This window comes from Jaculus jaculus, chromosome 8, assembly GCF_020740685.1.
Source record: "Jaculus jaculus isolate mJacJac1 chromosome 8, mJacJac1.mat.Y.cur, whole genome shotgun sequence".
Taxonomy (NCBI): domain Eukaryota; kingdom Metazoa; phylum Chordata; class Mammalia; order Rodentia; family Dipodidae; genus Jaculus; species Jaculus jaculus.
This window is the reverse complement of record NC_059109.1, coordinates 135424416-135445679: the sequence shown is the minus strand read 5'-3', so window position 1 is coordinate 135445679 and position 21264 is coordinate 135424416. Positions and strand designations below refer to the sequence as shown.

The 21264-nt window shown below is 54.3% G+C and overlaps 1 protein-coding gene across 1 annotated transcript in view; it reads left to right on the top strand.

Annotated features, from left to right (window-relative positions):
* The window catches only part of Bmp7 (bone morphogenetic protein 7), an 81150-nt gene that overhangs the window by 23721 nt on the left and 36165 nt on the right, over window positions 1–21264 (top strand). Inside the window, exon 2 of the mRNA XM_004663841.2 lies at window positions 6484–6676. Within this exon, the coding sequence (XP_004663898.1) occupies window positions 6484–6676 (193 nt within the window). The remainder of the gene's footprint in view (window positions 1–6483; window positions 6677–21264) is intronic.

Here is a 21264-nt window from a genome sequence, read left to right as displayed (position 1 = left end):
CCGTCACAATGGCCCCGGCAGACAGAGCAAAAAGCACCTGGTAGTGAGCTGTGGGCCACTATTGGTCAGAAGGTAAAGATGGGGCAAGCTCTGGTGGCCAGCAGTTCCCGACAATCACGGAACCAGACTCAGCGCATGGCCCAGCCGTTCTGCCTCCTGGTCTCCTCCCAGAAGAACCCGGAGCAAGGGCCTCGCGAAGAACTCGTGTGCCCATGTTGACAGCAGTGCCCGTCAGAGCAGCCGAGAGGCGGCCACAGTCGGGTCCCACCGAGGATGCCAGCTCCCAGGGCTGTCCGTCCATGCGGGGCATGTTACTTGGCCTTGAGCAGGAGTGACTCCTGTCGCAGCCTGGCGGGGCGTTGACGGCGCGGAGCCCAGTGAAACAAGCCAGTCAGGGACGGGCAGAAACGACCTGTCCCCACTGAGAGGCCGGCCCCCAGGAGTCAGGTTCGGAGCAACAGGAAGTAGAACGGCTGCCCCAGGGCTGAGGGCGCGGAGTGCAGCGTGTTTACTGGAGACAGGGCTGCGTTTTTTTTGCCAGGTGAGCTTTTCTGCAGATGGTTGCACAGCGTGAATGTGTGTCACACGTGCGTGTCACATGTAAAGGTGGTAAGATGGCGCATTTTATTATGCATGTGTGTGTCCAGGTGCGTGCGGGGCCAGAGGACAACCTTGGGTGGCTTGCTCTGGCACTGCCCAGTTTTTTTTTTCTTTTTGAGGTGGGGTCTCATGCTAGCCCAGGCTTGCCTGACACTCACTGTGTAGTCCCAGGCTGCCCTCTAACTCACAGCACTCCTCTTACCTCTGGCTCCCGAGGGCTGGGATTAAAGGCATGTGCCACCATGCCCAGCAATGCCCACTTTTCTTGAGACAGGCTCTCTCCGTGGTCCGAAATTTGCCAGTGAACCCCGGGGTCCGCCTGTCTCCACATCCCCAGCACTTACGAATGTATGCTGCCAAGCCCCTTCTTCATTATTATTATTGTTATTAATTATTATTATTGTTAACGTGGGCTCTGGGTATCTAAATGAGCCATCTCTCCAGCCTGAGAAGGGTGTATGTTACCACATAGCAAGGCATGAAAATTCAAAAAGCACGGTGGTGGTGTAACCCGGAGTAGGGGCTTTTCCTGCTGCAGGCGCAGTAGGTGAACTGGCTGCGACCTGCATCTTTCCTATAGCAACGTCTTGTTTCATTGCTAGGACAGGCAAGAGCTATGTGTTGATGGGGGGCTGTGGGTGCTTTCTGGGCAGTGTGATTGCTGCAGACTCATGTGCCGGGCGCTCTCTTTCCCCCATGAGCAGTGTGTCACAGCCTGGCATCTCCAGGTGTGGCACTGCTCATTAGTGGGACCGCCTCCTCCTGTGAGAGTCCTCTGCCTCCCACTTCACCGCAGGCCCCTGGTGGCTTGTTCAAGCCCCATAATCTTGCCAGGTGAATCTCAGAATGAAGAGCCATCCTCCTAGTTTACATCCCCAAAGCTATGGGGCCATAAATCACCTCTCCACGGCAGCCTGGATATGTTGGCCCCTGGGGAGTTCTGTTGTGTGCCAGAACCCTTAGATAACTTGTGTCCTTGTAAGAAAGGAGGGGCCTCAGAGGGTTGTTTCTGAGTTAGGGACAGGAAGCCCTGGCCTAGGGGACCTTGAGCCATGGTCACTGTGGACTTCTGTTGGGTCTCTTGCTCCTTGGGGGTCCTCCTCATTTTAGCCTCACAGCGGCTGATAAACTTTGCAAGGGTCTGAGCTCAGGGGTCAGGTTCTAGCTCCGGGCCTGTGGCTTTTGCCTGGAAGCATCCTTGTGTCCCTAACTCATTTCTTCTCTCTGATGGACAGCTCTGTGCCACCTTTGGGGGCAATGAGAGGACCACAGAGGTCTGGAAGGGTGACCATTGTCTCCTGAAAACTTTAAAATTTTGGAAGGAGTTGCCCAGTGATGGACTTGCTTGCTCCCCACCTGGGTTCCTCCAGCTGCGGTGGAGGAAGTTGGCTGTCTGCGGGGTTGACGGCCCCCCTCCACCATCTGGGTACCTCGTTCACAACTGGCTTCGCTTCTCTTCCATCCTCTACACTGCCGTCCCCATCGAGGCTGCCTTCTCAGGTCTTCCGGCAGCCAGGGTCAAGACCCAGTGAGTGAGGCCTCTTTATCTGAATGGGCCACCTTTGGGTCACTATGCCAGGTTTGTCCTCTGGTCCTGCCTCTGCTTTGGCCAAATTCCTCGTGTGTGTGCGTGTGTGTGTGTGTGTGTGTGTGTGTGTGTGTGTGTGTGCAGATGTACGTGTGTATGCGTACGTGGATGTGGGAGCCAGAGGACAACCTCAGGTGTCATCCCACAGCATTGTCCTCCCTTTTTGAGACGAAGTCTTTTATTGGCCTGCAGCTCCCCAGGTAGGCTAGAGTGGCTGGTGAGGGAACCCCAAGCCTGCTCCTGTCTCCACCTCCCCAGCACTGGGATCACAAATGCGTGCTAACACACCCGGCCCTTCTCATGGGTTCTGGAGATGAGACTTGGGTCATCATGCTTGCAAGGCAAGCCCTTTGCAGGCTGGGCGTCTCCACCACCCTTTGGCCACGTTCTCATGGTGGCCCTGGTTCCATCTCCACATGGCCCAGCAGTGCTGTCTCCAGGCTCTTGTCAAAGCGGTTTTGGTGCATGACTCCCAAAAGCTAGTTCAACAGCCACAGCCACGAGCGTGCAGTAGCTTGGAACCTCTCTGCAGATGTCACATGTCCAGGACACCACCCCTCGAGCCTGCCGGCCACAGCACAGTCTCTCCTCCTGAGCTGCACCTCCCTGTTCTCTGTCCCCACAGCACTGTGGCTCCCTAGTGGCTCTGGGCCCCTCTTCTCTTCCTGTTTTTCCAATCCTTGCCTTGAATCGGCTGCTGGCTTTCGTCTGTTCCCTGGAGGAGGCTTTTTGTCCACCCTGCTGTCCGTTGTCCAGACTGAAGATGGCAAGTCCAGCCATCCTCTCGGGCGTCAGCCAGGCTTGGTTAGTGGCAATCCAAGTGAGTGCCCGGAGGAAGGAAAGTTGGGAGATTGTTTAGTGACGCCTGTCTTGGGTGCAGGAAGGACAAAGCATGTGCAAGGGCTAGACACGCATCATCCCTCATCGAGGCCTTCGTTTGAGCAACGGAGCCATCTGGGTGCCGAGCTGGCAGTGAGTAGAGCGCCCACGGAGTGGCTTCCCCAGGAAAAGAGCCCTGGGAGGACCGAGCTGGAGTCGGGTTTGGACTTCAGGTGACTCCCCACTCTTCTTTTTGGGTTGGTGATCTGGGGGAGAGTGCTCTTGTTTGGGCAACTGATACACATGGAGTTAAAAAATATATTATTTATGAGAGAGAGAGAATGGGAATGAATGAGAATGAAAGGGCGCACCAGGGCTCTTTTCCACAAATGAACCAGACACATGTGCCGCCTTGCGCGTCTGGCTTTACGTGGGTGCTGGGCCAGCTGGCTTGGCAAGCGAGGGCCTGTAACCACCAAGCCGTCTCTCTGGCCCTCCATTTTGAGGCCATTCAACGATACATGTGGGTCTCAGGAGTAAGAGGACATCACGGTTCTTGCTTTTCTCGTCTTTAAGCAGTGGAAAAATGGAGGAAATTCATTCAGAAAGTCATTCCCACGAGCTCACGCATGTTTGCAAGACACTCAGTTGTCCACTTCACCTGTGAGTTTAATTTTAAGACAACACTTGATAATCGTGATAGCTTCGCTGTCTTCTCAGCACGTCCCCTGCCCATGAATGGCTGCGTGGAGCTGTGCGATTCCCAGCCGCCTTCTCTTCCTGGCTGGCGTGGGACCGCAGCAAACGCTCCTGTTCTCTGCCCCATCGGGGAGACCTTTCATCACTGTTTGGCTAATCGGAATGTTTTGTTCCTTGAGGTATTGAACTTCCATGGTTAGATTTATCCTTAGATTAAAAAAAACAACAACAACTTTTTTAAGCCGGGCATGGTGATGCACGCCTTTAATCCCAGCACTCGGTAGGCAGAGGTAGGAGGATCGCTGTGAGTTCAAGGCCACCCTGAGACTACATAGTGAATTCCAGGTCAGCTGAGCTAGAGTGAGACCCTACCTTGCAAAACCAAACAAACAAAAGAAAACAAAACAAAACATTTTGTTGACAACTTCCATGAATATAGGCAATATATCATGATCATACTCCCCTCCCACCACTTCCTTTCCCCCTCCAAAGTCCCTGTCCACTGAATCCCTTCTTCCCAACTAGTCTCTTTTCTATCTCGATGTCATCATTTTTACCTCCTATTATGAAGGTCTTGTGTAGGCAGTGCCAGGCACTGTGAGGTCATGAATATCAAGGCATCGTTGTGTCTGGGAGACAATGTTGCAAGCACTCCTCCCCTTCCTTTGGCTCTCACATTCTTTCTGCCATCTCTTTCACAATGGTCCCTGAGCCTTGGGTGATGCGATAAACATAGATGTCTCATTTAGTGCTGAACACTCCACTGTCACTTCTTAGTACTTTGGGGAGTTTTGAGTCACCCTAGTGGGCACCGCCATCTGAAATTAGATTTTCTTTGTGTGTGTGTGTGTGTGTGTGTGTGTGTGTGTGTGTATGTGTGTGTGTGTGTGTGTGTGTGTGTGTATGTGTGTGTGTGTGTGTGTGTATAATGTATTTGAGAGAGAAAGAGGGAGAGAGAGAGAGAGAATGGGCACGCCAGAGCCTCCAGTCACTGCAAACAAACTCCAGATGCATGTGTCCCCTTGTGCATCTGGCTTACGTGGGTCTTGGGGAATCCAATCAGGATCCTTTGGCTTGGTTAGGCCAACACCTTAACCGCTAAGCTGTCTCTTTAGCCCCTTTTTGGTTTTTATGAAGTAGGGTCTCTCTCTTGAGCCCAGGCTGACCTGGAAGTTACTATGTAGTCTCAGGGTGGCCTCGAACTCACAGTGATCCTCTTTCTTCTGCCTCCCAAGTGCTGGGACTAAAGGCATGTGCCGCCATGCCCAGCTTAAAATTAGATTTTTTCAAACCATTTTGCGTGGGGCTGCTTTCTCAACACGTCTGTTATTAGTATGTAGAAAGGCCACTGACTTTGTATTCCGCCTCTTGCTGAGTGTGCTGATGGGACCTGAGTCTTCTGGTGAGGACTCCTGGGTCCAAGAAGGATGGGGTCACCTCATGTGCAAGTGGGGATGACCTGACTTCTTGCTTTCCTATTTGTGTCCCTTCTTATTTCTTTTCTCTTCCTTATTGCAATTCTCTTTCTTTTGCGAGTAAGCCTGTGCTAACAGGTTGACGTAAGTGCCCCCTTGTCTACCTTGCCGCTTCTGTCCTGACGGGCATGTTTCTGGTTCATCATTTTGAGGTCCCATGACAGGGGCAGACACACATTGCTTATACTTGTGGCCAGTGCTGATGTAAGAGCCACACCCTTATGATTGCCAGAGCCATTGTTGCTCTCGTCCGAGGACCGGGAAGCTCAAGTAATGTGGCTCCAGAGGGTGTCGGCCTCAGAGTTCCGAGCTCACCTGTCACAGTGAGGAAGTTACCTGGCTTCTTCGACCTTCTCTTGTAAAATGGGGATCCCCTTAGCCTCACAGGCCCCATCCGGCAATGGCTAAGAGGGGTCAGTGCTGGGTGGCACAGAGCTGCAGGCTGGGCACATCCCTTTGGTACTTCCAGGTTCGTCGGGCAGCCCCAGCCGAGGGCACGGTTTCCACCCGCTCTCCGCTGCTCTGGCTGCGTTAGCCAGTAGGGCTGCTCTGAAGGCCAAGGTGTGAGGTGTGTCAGGGACTCGGATAGGGCCTGTGATGCTCCGGGTGATCTTCTGTTGGGCAAGGATCAGGGAAGGTGCTTGGAAGAGTATGGGTGCTGTCTGTCAGCAGTGGGGTGGTGGGACGGTGAGCAAAATCCTGACGTTGCACTGTACCATGGGGCTCTCGGGGGACAGTCCCACCATAGCCCGGTCTGTCTGTGAACAGAATCGTCGAGACTCAGCTCTGGGTAGCTGGAGAGAAAGGAAGGCATCAAAGTGCTAAGATTAGCAGAACTTGGTGTGAGGTTAGAATGTGGCGGGGGGCAGGGGAGAGGAATGACATATCTAGGTGACCTCAGGGACACTACTGAGCCAGAGAAATGCTGAGGGCCATTCCGCCAAAGTGAGGAGGCACTGGAAGACAGCCGGGTCTGGCCAAGGGTGACTTAGGAATCGTTATGGGGGACTAACTTGGAATTGCTTTGTGAGGCCTACGGTGAGAGGGGATAAGAGGGAATTGTACACAGGAGCGCCAGGCTCACGAGAGGCGGAGACAAGGCCATCTGCGTGTCGGGGGTCCTTTGCGTGCCGGGAATTGTCCCCACGTTGGAGTCACTCGCTTGGAGGTCATCTGTGTGTTGGATCCATGTGGAGGTGGGAAGGTATTGTTTGCATGCAGGGCGTCCGCTGTAGACCCTGTGCCGGGAGAGAGACCAGAGACTAACGGGCTTTGGTGCTGCCGTGTGCTTTTCCCTTGCAGTGGAGCACGACAAGGAATTCTTCCACCCACGCTACCACCACCGGGAATTCCGCTTCGACCTTTCCAAGATCCCGGAAGGGGAAGCGGTGACCGCAGCCGAGTTCCGGATCTATAAGGATTACATCCGGGAACGCTTCAACAACGAGACCTTCCGGATCAGTGTGTACCAGGTGCTGCAGGAGCACCTGGGCAGGTGGGTGCTGTGGTGCTGGGGGCTTCCCTCAGCTGCAGTGGAAGCAGGGGCCATTGCAGGCTGGGGCAGACAGGGGCAGGGCCTGTCATGGTGCCTCCTCCAGGGAGGAGCAGCCATATTTGGACCTGGACAAAAGGACTGCTGTAAAGATGTGTGACCAGGGAGGAGTCCCAGGAGGTCGGGAAGCCTCAGCTTGTGTGGCCCTGTGCAGTGGGAGTGTATGGTTAGCCTGCATCCGGAGGCATGCTGGGAACGAGGAGTGGGGAAGAGCTGGTATGGCTCCACTCCGCAGCCCTGCCTTGTGCCAGACACTAAGTGAAAATAAGAAGTTCAAGGGAGAAAACCCTGACTGAAAGCAAACAGGTGGGATGGAGGCACTCAGCCTTCCAAGAATCACTAGGCGAGGAACCTTAACTCCAACCCTTTGGGCTTGTTTTTTCATTTTCATTTTATTTTTAGAAGAGTGAGAAAGAGATAGAGAGAGAGAGAGAGAGAGAGGGAGGGAGGCTTGGTGTGCCAGGGCCTAAGACACTGCAATCGAACTCCAGATGCTTGTGCCACCTAGTGGGTATGTGCGATGTTGCGCTTGCCTCACCTTTGTGCATCTGGTTTATGTGGGATCTGGAGAGTCAAACATGGGTCCTTAGGCTTCACAGGCAAGTGCCTTAACTGCTAAGCCATCTGTCCAGCCCCAAAGGCTTGTTCTGAGAGACTGTAAGTTTTGGTACTTAGAGGAAGGTGGTGGTTACTCTTATTCAGCTAGAGGGCACTTGTGACCACAGTCAGGGACTGAGGAATCCTGGCCCCCAAACGGATGTTCTGGGGATCATCTTGGCTATTAAGAAAACAGCATTGGTGGAGGATTTCCAGTCTTACACCCACCTGTCAGTTTTATATACATTCTGAGGTAACTTGTCTGCAAAGTGGGCAGAACTCAAGTGGCCTAAAACCAGCATTGGTAGGCTGCCCATTGAGGGGGCATTCACATGAAGACTGGTAAGGATGGCTGGACCCCAGGTCTACAAACTGGGTCTCTATTAACTGGTTTAGAGCTGGGCTTGGTTGCACAGGCCACCACCCAAGCTATTAAGGAGTCTGAGACAAGAAGATTACAAGGTCAAGACCTGCTTGGGTTATAGAGCAAGTTCAAGGCTAGTGTGGGCAATTTCAAAAGAAGGCCGTGGATGTTGCTTAGTGATATAATGCTTATCTGACATGCACAAGCCCCTGGGCTCGTCCCCAGTACTGAAAAACGAATAAATAAATAAAAGGTTTTGGATAGATAAGACACTTGAGTGGAATAAAATTTAAGAGAGAGAATGGTAAACACTGTGGAAAGCTAGGCTACCAAGTCCCAGGCCCTGTCCTGAGGCAGCCCCGCCCCCACCGTCTGGAGTCTCCACAAGCCATCCACGAACCCATGTGCTCCCATGGAGACCGCCATCCACTCCCCTGTTGGTCAGTTTCCGGTGTCAGTTCTTCCAGCTGTGAGTGGCGTCATTGGGTCCGGTAGCCCCTCCGTTCTGCTGGTGTGCATGGTGCTGTGGGGTGGCTCTGTGCATGTCTGTCTAAAGTTCTAGAACTGTGGTCAGAACACACCATACCCCTTACACATGTGTGTACATGTGCACCCCACACACTGTACAATTCCTGCCACACACATGTGCAGACAGGCACCAGGCACACACACCACACGTGTGCACATAGACCACTCATGCATGGGCATATATGCACTCCCCTTCACACACACCACACACACCACACACACAAATGGCTCTGGCAAATCTCACCGAGGACCCCCCAGACAGTGAGGCGAGGCTCAGTCACCACACATTCACCAAGGTCTCTTGCTGAGTAGTTTTGATCTCAGTGTGATGGGCAGTAGGTGGCATTGGTGTTTAGCGCCCCCACCAGGTGCTCATGTGCACTCCTTCTCTGCTAGAGAGCAGCTCCCTGGAGTGGAGGGTGTGGCCAGGGAGGGCGCTGAGGTGGATGGGTCCCCGGAAGGCAGCCTCAGGATCAACTCTGAATCTTATCACAGTCACCCAGGTGCCCGCTGGCCTTGCCCCAGTCCCTGGCACAGCCTCACGGAGAGACACTGAGTTCATTCTTGGGGGTGAGAGGTGCTTTCTCTGAGTTAGACACCCACAGTGCAGTATGCGTGTTCATTTTTCAGTACCAGGTGTTGTACCCCGATGCCACCTCTCCACCCCCAAGGACTCTTGACCTAACTACGCGCTTGGTCTTCCTGGAGTGAGATGGGTGCTCGGAGGCTGTTTGCCAACAAGTGGGTCACCCACTTGTGCTAACCCTGGGTCTGCTCACTCCCCCGGGGTCCTGGCAGGTGGGTCCTCAGACCTGCTTCTCCAAAAGCCCTGTGGAGGCCTAACTTCCAGAGTGTGGAAGCTTTGAGTGGGTCTGGCCCAACATAGTGGGGAGGGTCAGCCTGCCTCCTGCACGGTCCTCTTTGAGCCTTCTGGTAGGAACACTGGCCCTCCAGCAGCTAGTGGCCATTGGCTTTTTTTGGGGAGGGTCACTTCTAGTACTGAGCTCCCCCTTCCCATGATGAGTTCACTTCCTGACCTCATAACCCCAGATGCTGCTCTTCCTGCGAGGGGCCATCTCCACCCGCTGCTCCCACACTAGTGCCCATCTCTGCCCTGTGGTAGAAGGTGCTGGAAGTCTGGGACCCACACTCAGGACTAAGCTGCCCTCATGGTGGTCAAGGTTACGGTGTTAACGTAGGCAGGTGGACTATGATTCATTTGTCAACGAATGTTAACCTTTCACATGCCAGGTGCTGTTCTCAGAGGCCAGACAACAGGTAAAGATAAAGGGCAGTCGGGCTGGAGGGATGGCTTAGTGGTTAAGGTGCTTGTCTGCAAAGCCAAAAGACCCAGATTCTATTCCCCAGGACCCACGTAAGCCAGATGTGCAAGGTGGTGCACGTATCTGGAGTTCATTTGCAGTGGCTGGAGGCCCTGGTGTGCCCATTGTCTCTCTTTCTCTCTCTACCTGTCTCTGTCAAATAAATAAATAAATAAAAATTAAAAACATAAAGATGGTCATGTGAGTGGGGGCCTTGCCTAAAATTTTTCTGGGGGCATGTCTGAGTTTCCCAGGGCAGCCATAACAAAGTAGCATAGACAAAGGGCCTTATACAAATAAGACTTTATTCTGCAGCCTGGAATTCCAGAATCATTGTGTCAGTTGGGGCTCTGTCCCCTCTGAAACCTACATGGGTTTGTGTGGGGTTCTTTGACTCTTCCAGCATCTGGGGATGGCCGTCAGCTTTTAGTTTTTACAAATATTTCAGACTAGTCTTGACCTGTGTTGTCGTGGGGTCCCAACTGTTTTCACCCGTGGTTGTCTCACACAGGATAAGGGCCCCTCACTGCTCCCCTATGACCTCATTTGGCTGATTATGTCCATAGACAGGCTGTTTCCAAACATGCTTCCTCTGCTAGGTGCTGGGGCTTAGGAACTGAATCTGCCTTTACAGCAACATGACTGACTGAGGAGGAGATGTGAACCTAGGAGTTAATGAACAGAGAAGCTAATGACTTAGGACTTCTGGGGAAGGAACAGTGTGGCAAGTGTCCTTTCGGTGGTATGGTCACTCGTGGCCTGTGGAGCTGACGACATTTGTGCAATCAGGGGTTCTGGCAATAGAGGTTAGGGGAGAAGTGTCTCGGGACCCACCAGAGCCCTAAAGTTGCCTCAAGGTGGACCGGGGAAGTTCAGTGCACGGGGTGAACCGTGCAGTCCTTTCCTGGAAGGACACAGGCCTTTGGGAGGAGGCTGTCCTCCTTCCCACCCTGCTGCCAGCGGTTCCTCTCCTTCCTGAGTCCTCCCGTCCCTGACGCATGAGCGGCTGCCTCCCACCGAGCTCCATGGCTGGATCCTGGTGCTCAGGGAAGACCAGGTCTCAGCGTTGTAGGTGACAGAAGGACGTGTGGTCCCGGAGTCCTCAGCTCCCGGCGGGCTGGTAGAACTGGTGGCCTCAGGGGCACTACGTGACTTGTAGGGTCCTTCACCAGCCGTGCCACACACCGGGGAACTAATCAGAAGCAAAGCCAGTGCCAAGCTGTGCCCTCTGGGAGCTCCTGGTTGAGCAGAGGAGGGGCCATCTAGTAGAGGGTGGGCCTGGCAGGTGGAAGGCAGGGAGGGAGGGAAAGCGCTGTGTTTCCCAGGTTTCTAAACATTCTTCCTGAGTGCGAGAGCTGGAAACAGCTCTCCCCTTTCGAGACGTTAGACAGCTAGACACCAAAGCATTGTGTGTTCAGGGGCTGCCTCTGCGGATGAAGCGCTTGCTGGGCAGCTGTGAATACCTGAGTTTGGATCCCCAGTAACGGTCTGGTATTGTGGCAGGCATCTGTAATCCCAGTGCGTCAATGCAGCTGGGAGGCAGAGATGGGAGAGGTGCCCGGGAGCTTTCCCTTCCCCACCCTGGTGAACAGCCAAATGAATGAGAGGGAGACCCTGCCTCAAACCAGGTGGAAGGCACAAGGCCTGACCCTCTGACTTCCACGTGCATGCTGTGGCACACGCACGCTGGCACTCACGTGAACACACACACATCAAAATAAACGTGTAAATTAAAAAGCAACAACAGTGTGCGTTCACCACCTGGGTTGCTTTGGAATGCAAGTACTTCCCTAGGTAGGCTAAGTGAGCGCTGAGAACCCGGGTTTGAATCTTGCCACCAGGCGCAGTGTAGCGTGGGGACAGAGTGACCACAGAGCCTCCGTTTCGTCTTCTGTGCTGGGGGTGATACTCAGATACCCAGGGGTGTGCTTGGAGGGGCGGGACACAGCCAAGGGACTTAGAACAGTGTCTCCTGTGTCGCGAGTGCTCATTACACACTCTCCCCTTGCTCCTCACTGTGGGAGCAAGTCCGGAGGGCAGCGGGCAGGACCTCCGCTTTGGCTGTGTTACCACCTCCTGTGCCCTTGTGCGGTGCTGAACCCCCCCCCCCCGTCTGCATTATCCAGTGGGGACATGGTGGGGTGCTCCTTTGATCTCCCCAGCGGTACATCTTCTTCCAGCCCAAAGCTTCCTAACTTCCCGTGTCCTCTGAGAAGCCCAGATCCTGTGCCCCATCACCCCTCTCGTGGCCAGGGAGCCAGTCTGGTGTTTGTGCTGAGGGAGCTGTGCTCCTGCTGCCACCAGCTGCCCAGCTGTGCTGGGCTGGGACATCTGGCTGTCTGGCAGGCTCTGCTGAGCCCCGGGGACACTCCCGGGGTGCCGGATTAGCCAGCTGTGGGCTGGCCTCAGCCCCTCTCCCTGTGGGAGTCACTTTCCAGCCCATCCTCTTGATCTTTCAGAATCCAGATTAAATTCCGATAATGAGCTGAGCTGGAGGCCTTCCATGGCCCTGGGCCCTGCCTCAAGCCAGGCCCCAGACAGCTGGAAAGTCGTGTCGGAGCCGCCCTTGGCCAGCTGCAGGGTGAGCAGAGGCTCAGAGGTGGGCCAGGGGATGGTGGCCCCGGCTCTAGAAGCCTTGCTGGAGTTGGGGACGGGGCTGAGACGTACCCCTCATTTCCTGAGCTCAGGGCCTGAGGCTGGACCTGCTGGTCCTGGGGCCTGGTTTTCAGGACCTGGCCTTGCCTCTGTCTCTGTGCGTGCTGTGGTTCTAGCTGAAGGGCAGGGTGTTTGGGGCAGGAGTTACCCTGCACGCTCCGTCCCAGCCTCCCCCTCCGTCCTAGGAGCTGGCAGGCCTGTGCGGGCTGCTGCCCTGCCCTGCCTGGAGGGCTGTGATTGCACTGAGAACCCTGGGAGGCCAGACCTCATCACCACCAAGGTTGAGATGATGTTGGCAGCTGGATGAAAAATGTCCCTTGATCCATCCCAAGGATTTTGGCTGCCAGGAAGGTGACCTCAACATGTCTCTGGTGCCAAGATTTGGATTAGCCGCAGCCTGAGTCACTCTAGGCAGAGGGGCCTTGTTCCCTGCCTGTCCTTGCAGGGAGAGAGGTCGGCAGAGGAGGCCAGAGGACCATGTGCCAGTTCTCCTCAGTCCAGGCTAGCTTAGTGCCCTTGTTTCTAGCTGCCTTGGGTGGCAACAGTGGCCTCCCCAGGGTGCCTGGCTCTTGCTCTGCCGTGGAAAAGGTGTCTTTGACAGACACCTACCGTGGCTCTTCCGTGGCTCTAGAGAAGGATGCATCATGCAGAGCTGCCCCAGAATGGTTTATATTGATTGTCAACCTGACAGGACTTAGAATATTGGTGAGGGGTTCTCTTGATTAGACCCACCTCAAGTGTGGGCAGAACCCTGGGCTGCATAGAAGGAAGAGGGCTGTCTGCACACCGGCGCTCCTCACCGTCTGCTTCCTCACAGGGGGCTGAATGTGACGAGCGGCTGCCAGCTCCCACCACCAGGCTTTCCCCGTCATGAGGACAAAATAGCAAACCCTCCTGTAACTGAATTTTTACCTGGTATTTTTGTCTCAGTAATGAGGAAGGTGACTGGTACCTGCCCGGTGGGCCGTGGAGCCCCGGCCTCCCTAACAGCTCAGCTTCCCTTCCTTGGCCAGCCCGGGTGAGCAGCGGCTCTGGACCCACTGCAGGACAGGTGGAGCCGCACACGGCAAGGCTGCGCTCCGGAGCTCTGTGGGAGAAGGTCGTTAATGCTAGGTGCAGAAGGCAGGCCCTGAACCCTACCAGCGGCCTCAGGGTGGCCCTGAGGAGATGGTTTGTTGACTTTCAGTCTCCCAGTCCTCGGTGGAGACATTCAGGTGGCTGTTGCATTGGGTGTAGGCCTGAGACTTGGTGATAAGACTCTGGGCAGGCTTGGATCTGACTTTTGTCACCATGAGTTGCAGAGGTTACAGGTCACAATGTCCCCACCAGTAGGGTTGGGGCTTCTCCAGTTTTGGTGTTTACTTTTTTGCAACCATGTCGCAGGCAGCCCATCTTTATAATAGGCCCTGACAATGCTATTCCCACTGGCTCAGAGATGGGAAGTGACTCTTCTAAGTAGCAGAGGGGGACTTGAACCCCAGTCTCCCAGATCATCTGGCTTGCATTCGGAGCTGCTGTGAGCTTATCAGTCTTGGTTGTGCATTAGCATCAGCGAAGTGGATCGGATCTATCCAAGTTGCTGATATGGCATTGGGAGAACTTGGGGGGGGGGTTGAACTGGGCAGCCAGGGAGCCACCGGTGCTCCTGGGAAAGCTGGGTGCCCAGCAGGTGGAGGGGGGTCACGTCTTCTGGTGCAGCCCCTGCAGCCTGTGGCTTGTTCTCTTGACTAGTTTTCTTCTCACAGGTTGGAGCCCAACTCATTGTGTGGACTACAATTGTCAGTCTCAGCAGTGTAGGGAAGAGAGTGTACCAGAAGCTTCAGAAGCCTTCTCCCTGCTCCTGAAGGCCAAACCTTCTGACTCGACCACAACACCTCAGTCCCAGGGCATGAGCTTGGGTTCTGAGCCACCTTAGCAGGAGGGAGCAGCTGATTGTAAGCTCCCAGTCTGTCTTGGGAGGTCAGAGGAGAAGGCTGTGAAACATACTTGATTGAGGACCCTGGACGTGTCTCCGTTGAGGCACCTTCTAAGGGCCACCCCATTACCCAGCTCCCAGCTGCTTGGACCTAGTGCCGGCTAGTGCCTTTTGGATGCTCTCGGGGCCCTCTCACTGATTTGCTAGGGTCATTCTGGTAAAAGCCCCCAGTTCATTGCCTCCCAGCAGGGCAGGACTGCCCTGTATCCAATCCAGTTAATGCTAGAAAATGCGGTCACCAGCCCTGTTTAGCATCCCAGGAAGCTGCCTTCCTGTCCCGTGGTCTGAGGTTGGGTGGTGAGCCTTGGTGGCTGTTTTGATCTGTTTTGCCTTTTATTTCCTTCCATCGTTCCTCCTCAGCCTGGCTTCTGGTGTGGGTGAGCATCGGCAGAGCAGGAACAGGCTGGGTCTGAGGAGTGTTGGTGAGGGTCTGCAGAAGGCGGAGCTCCTTGCCGTCCTTGGTGGGGTTGTCTTGTTTTCTGAGCCTCCTCGCAGGGAAGAGTCTCCTGAGTGACAGGGAGTCAGGTTGGGCAGGGGTCTCTGGCCATGCCTGGTGGTCTTGAAAACCCTCCATGGGAACAGGCTGCTCTCTGGGGCTGGATCGACTTTGCCCAGCTCAAGGTAGAGTCCGCTGCCGCCTCTGCCCCGCCGTGCATCTCTGCGCATGGGAAGACACCGTTGCCCTTGGGACCAGCAATGGTGACAGAATCGGTGGGCAGCTGCCACCAAGTCTTCAGTGGAGGCTCCCTTCCGCGCATTTTGCAGATGAGGAAACAGGCCTGGTGCCCAGTCAGACATGATGGAAAAAACTCATCTTTCCCTGGCCACATGAGGTTTTCCCCCTCACCCTGTGGGGACGGCCTTCACTCCCCTGACTGCCGTCCTGCTCACAGTGAGCGTGGGTCGGATCGCAGTGACACCCGAGGTAACTGAGCCGGAGACGACAGGCAGCTTGCTTAGCCTCTTCTAGCCAAGTGGCCCAGGCTGCCGCCTGCCGACGCGGAGCTGCGGGAACTCGGCTGGTTGTGAGCCTGGCAGAGGCCCACGGTGAAGGTCCGAGCAAGAACTGCAGTGGCTTTGAGGGTGACCCCACCCCCACCTCTCGCAGAGGCCATGACAACAGAAGTTTACATCATTGCAGTGAAGTCCCTGACCAGCCTGGTGCGTGGTAGACACTCCATGCTATGCCTGGTGCGAGGAAGAACGAGAGTCTGATCTGACCTTCTGTGTGGAATGTGGGCTTCCTCTCGCGTGGGGGTGTCGGTCTGGTATGAGGACAGACGTACCTGCCTGTCGCACGTGTGCTTGCCACCAGCCTCTGGAGGTGGGCTGGTCCTTCCCAGCAGACTTCGCAGGGCTTCTTTCCCAGAACGAGGCTCCAGCACGCCTTGTTTGCAGTGTTTCTTCAGCATCTGAGCTCAATTTCCAAAAAGTGAAAATTGCCTGTAATTAGACTACTTTCGATTCCATGCAAGTCTTCCTATGATGGTTATAATTATATTATGCAGAGCTGGGGGGCCCTGGGTATCCCGGGGTACTTTGGTCCACACCGGCCATGAGGAAATGTCAGCGTGTGCTGGGCCCGGTCTTGACTCTGGAATGCATTTGGGGGTGATGGACTTTAGGTTCGGGGCTGTCTGGATAACTTGACCTGACACTTTAATTCCAAAAGCACTTCTCTCTTGGACCAGGACCTCTGCTCGGCTATAGGAACCTATTTTTCCAAATGTATTAACATCTGGGTTTCATATCAGGGCCTGTAATTGTTTTAGCCCTTTTGGCAGGAGACAAAGAGAATTAATATTTTTCAATTTGGTCAATAAGCAGTCATGTGTAGCTGGGGAAAAAAAGTGCCTGCTCAGATACCAGCTCTGCAGATGGGAATCAGGTACCCCTGGGGATGTACTGTTTCTAAGAACTCAACTGTGTTCACCAAGGCCTCAAAGTCAGGTCTGGGCCTCTGTGACTTCAAATTCAGGTCTGGGCGGATGTTCAAGGTTCTTTCAAACGCTGGTTTCTTCCTTCAACTTCCTGCTGGTGTCCCCATTTGGGCCGCCATCTTTCTCCTCAGTGATGGCTTTCCACATTGCCTGAGGATGGATGAAACCAAGCTGACATCTGGCCTCCATTCCAGCATGGGTAGCACTAGCCTTCCTCTGGGAGCCAAGGCAGGCATGACTAGTGGATCACAGCACTCCTTCCCAAAGCCTTAGTACATCTCCACCAAAGGAGACAGCCACTGCTAATGGAGTGAAGCTGCCATCGAGGCCAGGACTTCTCCAAGGCTGACTGTGAAACGAAGACTTATGAATGTGGAATCCCCAGGAAATGTTCGCAGGAAAGGTCCACAGGAGCACAGGGCCGTGGGGTGAGGAAGAGAGGCCAGGTGAAGGGATGGTACTGCGCAAGGAAGGACCCCTGGAGAGTAACTGGTCCACTCCCCCCGCAGAGGTTCCGAGTCACAGTTGGACCCTCCCCCTGTGACGCCCTTCCCCGTCAGGTGTCATTTCAGGCAGTTTCCCAGCCTGGGCGCTGCTGGCATTGGACTCTTCTCTGAGGAGGGCTGTGCTGTGCGATGTGCCGCGTGGCCCTGGCCTTGACCTGTGAGTTCTCAGACTCACCCCAGCACTCAGAGGCTAAACCAGAAGAGCCACCTCTCTTTGCTGTGTTCCTTGGGGTCAGGATGGTGGAGAAGCCACATGGATAGGAGGCTGCCATTCCCAGAGGGCCACCAGGATGCTTATAGATGCCTCACGGTGAGACCCATGGAGCCTCAGCATCCAAGTGTATACAGATCAGTGGCAGCCACTGTGCTTCAGCCTTAGGTGTCTCCCATTTTTTTATTAATATTTTTTGCTTATTTTATTCATTTGATAGAGGAGAGAATGGGTATGATGGAGCCTTCGGCTGCTGCAAACGAACTCCAGATGCATGAGCCACCTTGTGCATCGGGCTTATGTGGGTCCTGGGGAATTGAGCCTGGGTCCTTTGGCTTCACAAGCAAGTACCTTAACCGCTAAGCCATCCCTGCAGTCCTGTCTCCCTTTATTTTATATGACCTAGGTCGGGGGGTTGTAGCATTCCCGGCTCTGGCTTGTTCCATGTGCTCACTGGCCTGGTCCCTCAGAGACGGTTTGGATAATGCCCGTGTGTCCGTGAGTCACTGGCCTCGTCCGGTAACATCGGTCATGACACTTTATTTGCCTCAGGATGTTATTGTCACTCTGTGCCGAGAGGTTTTGGTTGGAAAGGTGGTGGCGGTTTTCTTGTAAGAATCTAGTGCAGAATCATTGTCCCTCAGCATTTGCATTGAAAGTGGTGCAAAGTTCTATATGATGACTCGGACTCAGAGTCTAGCGCAACCCAAGAGCCGCTGTCCCTGTGCCGCGGAGGACCCAGGGCCAGGCACGGCCTCTTGGCCTCGGCCAGCAGCGTCACGCAGCTCGCCGTCCCTTCATTTCCTTCCTGAAGCATCTTCTGTCCCTCCTCCTCTTTTGCTGTGGAGTCTTAAAACAGCCTGTGGTTCTTTAGGAAAAAAAAATTTTTTTTTAAAGGCTAGAAAACCATGTTGGTTTGTTTATTCCTTGGTGTCCCTGAGAAGGCTGTGAGGTTATCTTGCTCTATTTTGGTCTGGAGCTGGAGGCTGGAGGAAATGCGGCAAACAGGGAAAGTCTAGAAAGATCCACCTCCGCGTCGGGCAGCAGGAGTCACCGGCTGATTCAGAAACTCCGTGGGGCTCCCTGTGGTGCTCCCCATGGGGTTTCTTGCGGGGGCGGGGGGCTCCCAAGGTTTCCATGTCTTGCTGTCACTTGCCTGATGTGCCCATAGAACGGACGGAGTGGCTCAGCCCTTGCCGCTGTTGTCCCCATACGACCCCACCCAGGTGCGACGAAAGGACAGGCCCCCCAGTTTTCTGGAAATTGTGGGGTCTGAACTCTGGAGTCTTATGCAAGGGAGGCAAGAGCTGGTCCGAAAGCAAATGAAAGACCTTCTTTCTTTCCAGGCTGCCCTGGCCTGTCCAAGTCTTTTTGATTTTTTTTTTCTGACTTGGGGAAGGAGTGGCCTAGGTCACAGGGGACACAAAGAGGCAGCAGGAGTAGGGAAATCAAATATTCTAGCAATTTCCACCTGGGGGCCACTTTGGGATAATTTGACATGCCCTGCCCCTAAGCACACAGTTCCAGCCTAAGTACCTAGAGCTGACCACGGTCTTTCCTTAGCCGGTGAACCTAGGATTGAGTTCCCAGGGGGCTCAGGGTAGGATGGATAGATGAAGGCCCCAAGCAACTTGGGGTCCAGTGCATTTCTGGATGCACCTGTGGAATTTGAAAAAGAAAACAAAAACAAAACAAGTCATGTTTCTTCCTTGAATAGTATAAATGGCTCGGTAGGCAGAGTGCTTGTCTAGCACGCGCGAGGCCCTGGGCTCCGTCCCCAGCACTGCATTAAGAGCAGGTCATGGGCTGGAGCGATGGCTTAGCAGTTAAGGTACTTGCCTTCAAAGCTTGAGGACCCTGTACCCATGTTAGCCAGATACACATGGTGGCACATGCATCTGGAATTTGTTTGCAGTAGATAGAGGCCCTGGTGTGCCCATTTTCTCTCTCTGCCTTTCTTGTCCTCTATCACTCATAAATAAATAAAATATTTAAAAACCAGGGTGTGGCGATGCACATCTGTATCCCAACACTTGAGAGGTAGAGGCAGGATGTTCAGATGTTCAAAGCCACCCTTGGATATATAGGGTATTTGAGGCCAACTTGGGCTATATGAGACTGTTTCAAAAAAAAAATTATTACAAACAACCTTGGATGAAAGGGACAAGCTTGTCTGGTGGTGAGGACTCCCCCATACCTGCGCATTCATTCAGTAGGGCTGCAGACCCGCTGTGACCTCTGCTGGGTGCTGGCCCAGCACAGTGCAGAGCAGAACATCATGGGGTCCCCCCAGTGGCAAACTTGAAATCACGCGGGAAGGAGGGGGCTCCTAACCTCAGAGCTGGTGTGACTCCCTCCAGCCTCCAGCTCCAGGTGTCGGGCTTGGCTGTGGGGTGCCTGAGGATGAGGAGCTGCGTGGCATACTCGGGCTGGTGGAGTGGAAAGGCAAGAACCAGTGTTGCACCCAGTGGGAACAGCACGTGCCTCGGCCCGTCCTGGGCTAGGGTCCACTGCAAATGAGAATCTTTTCTTATTTGTGGGAGAGGAGGAGGTGTTGAGAGGACCCGGCCACCACAGCAAGTAGGGTGAATGCTAGCTACGTTTCTTATCACTGGTGATAAACTGTGATAGAAGTGGCTTCAGGAGAAAGGTTTGCTTGGACTCCGTTTCAGCCGGGGTAGTCCGTCATAGTGGGTGTTGTTCCCTCCTTGTTGCTGGGACAGACCACCTGATCAAAAGCCACTGATGCGGGCTGGAGAGATGGCTTAGCAGTTAAGCGCTTGCCTGTGAAGCCTAAGGACCACGGTTCGAGGCTCAGTTCCCCAGGTCCCATGTTAGCCAGATGCACAAGGGGGCCCACGCGTCTGGAGTTCGTTTGCAGAGGCTGGAAGCCCTGGCGCGCCCATTCTCTCTCTCTCCCTCTATCTGTCTTTCTCTCTGTGTCTGTCGCTCTCAAATAAATAAATAAAAACTTTTTAAAAAAGCCACTGATGTGAGGAAAGGGTTTATGTTGTGCTGCAGTGTTGAAGGGACGCTCCGTGAAGGCAGGGGGCAGCAGGGCCTGACCTCTGCCACAGCAGGTGGGACACAGCAGCAGGACAGTGAGCTGAATTCTATTGAGGGGAAGCTGGCTGTAACGCTCATAATCCCAGCCCCCGTAGCACCCCTCCTCCAGCAAGGCTCCACCTCCCTAATTGCTACCAGCTGGGACCAAGCATTCAGAACACACGAGTGCATGGGGGATGTCTGGCTCTAACCACTGCAGCCGGGAAGGCACGGCGGCTGCATTCACGGTGGCGGTGGCGGTGGTGGGAGCCGTTAGCAATGATTCCTTCATGCAGTCCCGGAAGCAGAGCGTACACTGCAACCAGAAGTGGATGTGGCCTACTTCCGCAGCCAGGCTCCATAGCCTTCAAATTAGTGCCACAGACCGGAGGCCACGAGCCCCAAGCATGAGCCTGCAGGAGACCGTCTAGAGGCGGACTCTAACGGTCTAGAGTCCTGTGGGCTCCTGGGAAATTGATATTGTTTTCCTTCTGCCCCCAAAGTTTCTTGGCCACTTACGTGATCTCCCTAATTATGGAACAGGGTGGGGGCTACTTGCTAACCAAAGGGCTAATAAGGGGTTTCAGGCAGGCCACTGGCTTCTTGCCTGTGAAAGCTACTAGGAACGGGATTATGGCGTGCGTGGTGTGGGAACAGTGGAAGGATTCAGAGGTTCCTCCAGGAATCCCTTTACCACCTGCACACACACCTGTGCCTCTCTGAGCCGTGGTCTCTTCCCTCTCGGGTCTAGGGTTCAATGGCCTCCTCTGTGTCAGGCCAGGTGGCGGCTTCTGGAATCAAGGTCAGTGTCAGTGTCATGTGGGTTCAGCAGGGTCAGGCCACCATGAAAAAGTTCATGTTGACCTTGAGGTCTGGAAGACTGACATTGAGATCTGCTCTGAGGCCCCAGGAGCCTGGCTCTGTGCTGAGATCATTACAGTCACCCTCATTTGTGAAGCAGAGGTAACTGGCAGGTAACAAGTGGATGGCTCAAAGGAAAAGGGCTTGCCGTGCAGGTGCACCTGAGATCAGATCCCCAGAATCCAGTGAAGCCGAGCGCTGCAGGGCGAGCGTCCTTTCCTCAGTGCACTTACAGAGAGAAGGAAGGCAGAGACAGAAGAGCCCCCCAGCAACTCCTGGGCCAGCCAGCGCTGGCGAACACAGCAGTGAGCCAGAGACCATGCCTCAAACAAGGGGGAAGGTAAGCACCACACCTCAGCTTTTCCTCCGACCTCCGCACCAATGATGTAGTGTGTACCCCCCCCACTCAAACACAGAAACATTCACACACCAATAAAGAATCACATAGGGCCTGGAAAGTGGGCTCGGTGGTTCAAAGCACTTGTTTGCAAAGCCTGATGGCCCTGGGTTTGATTCCCCAGTAAAAG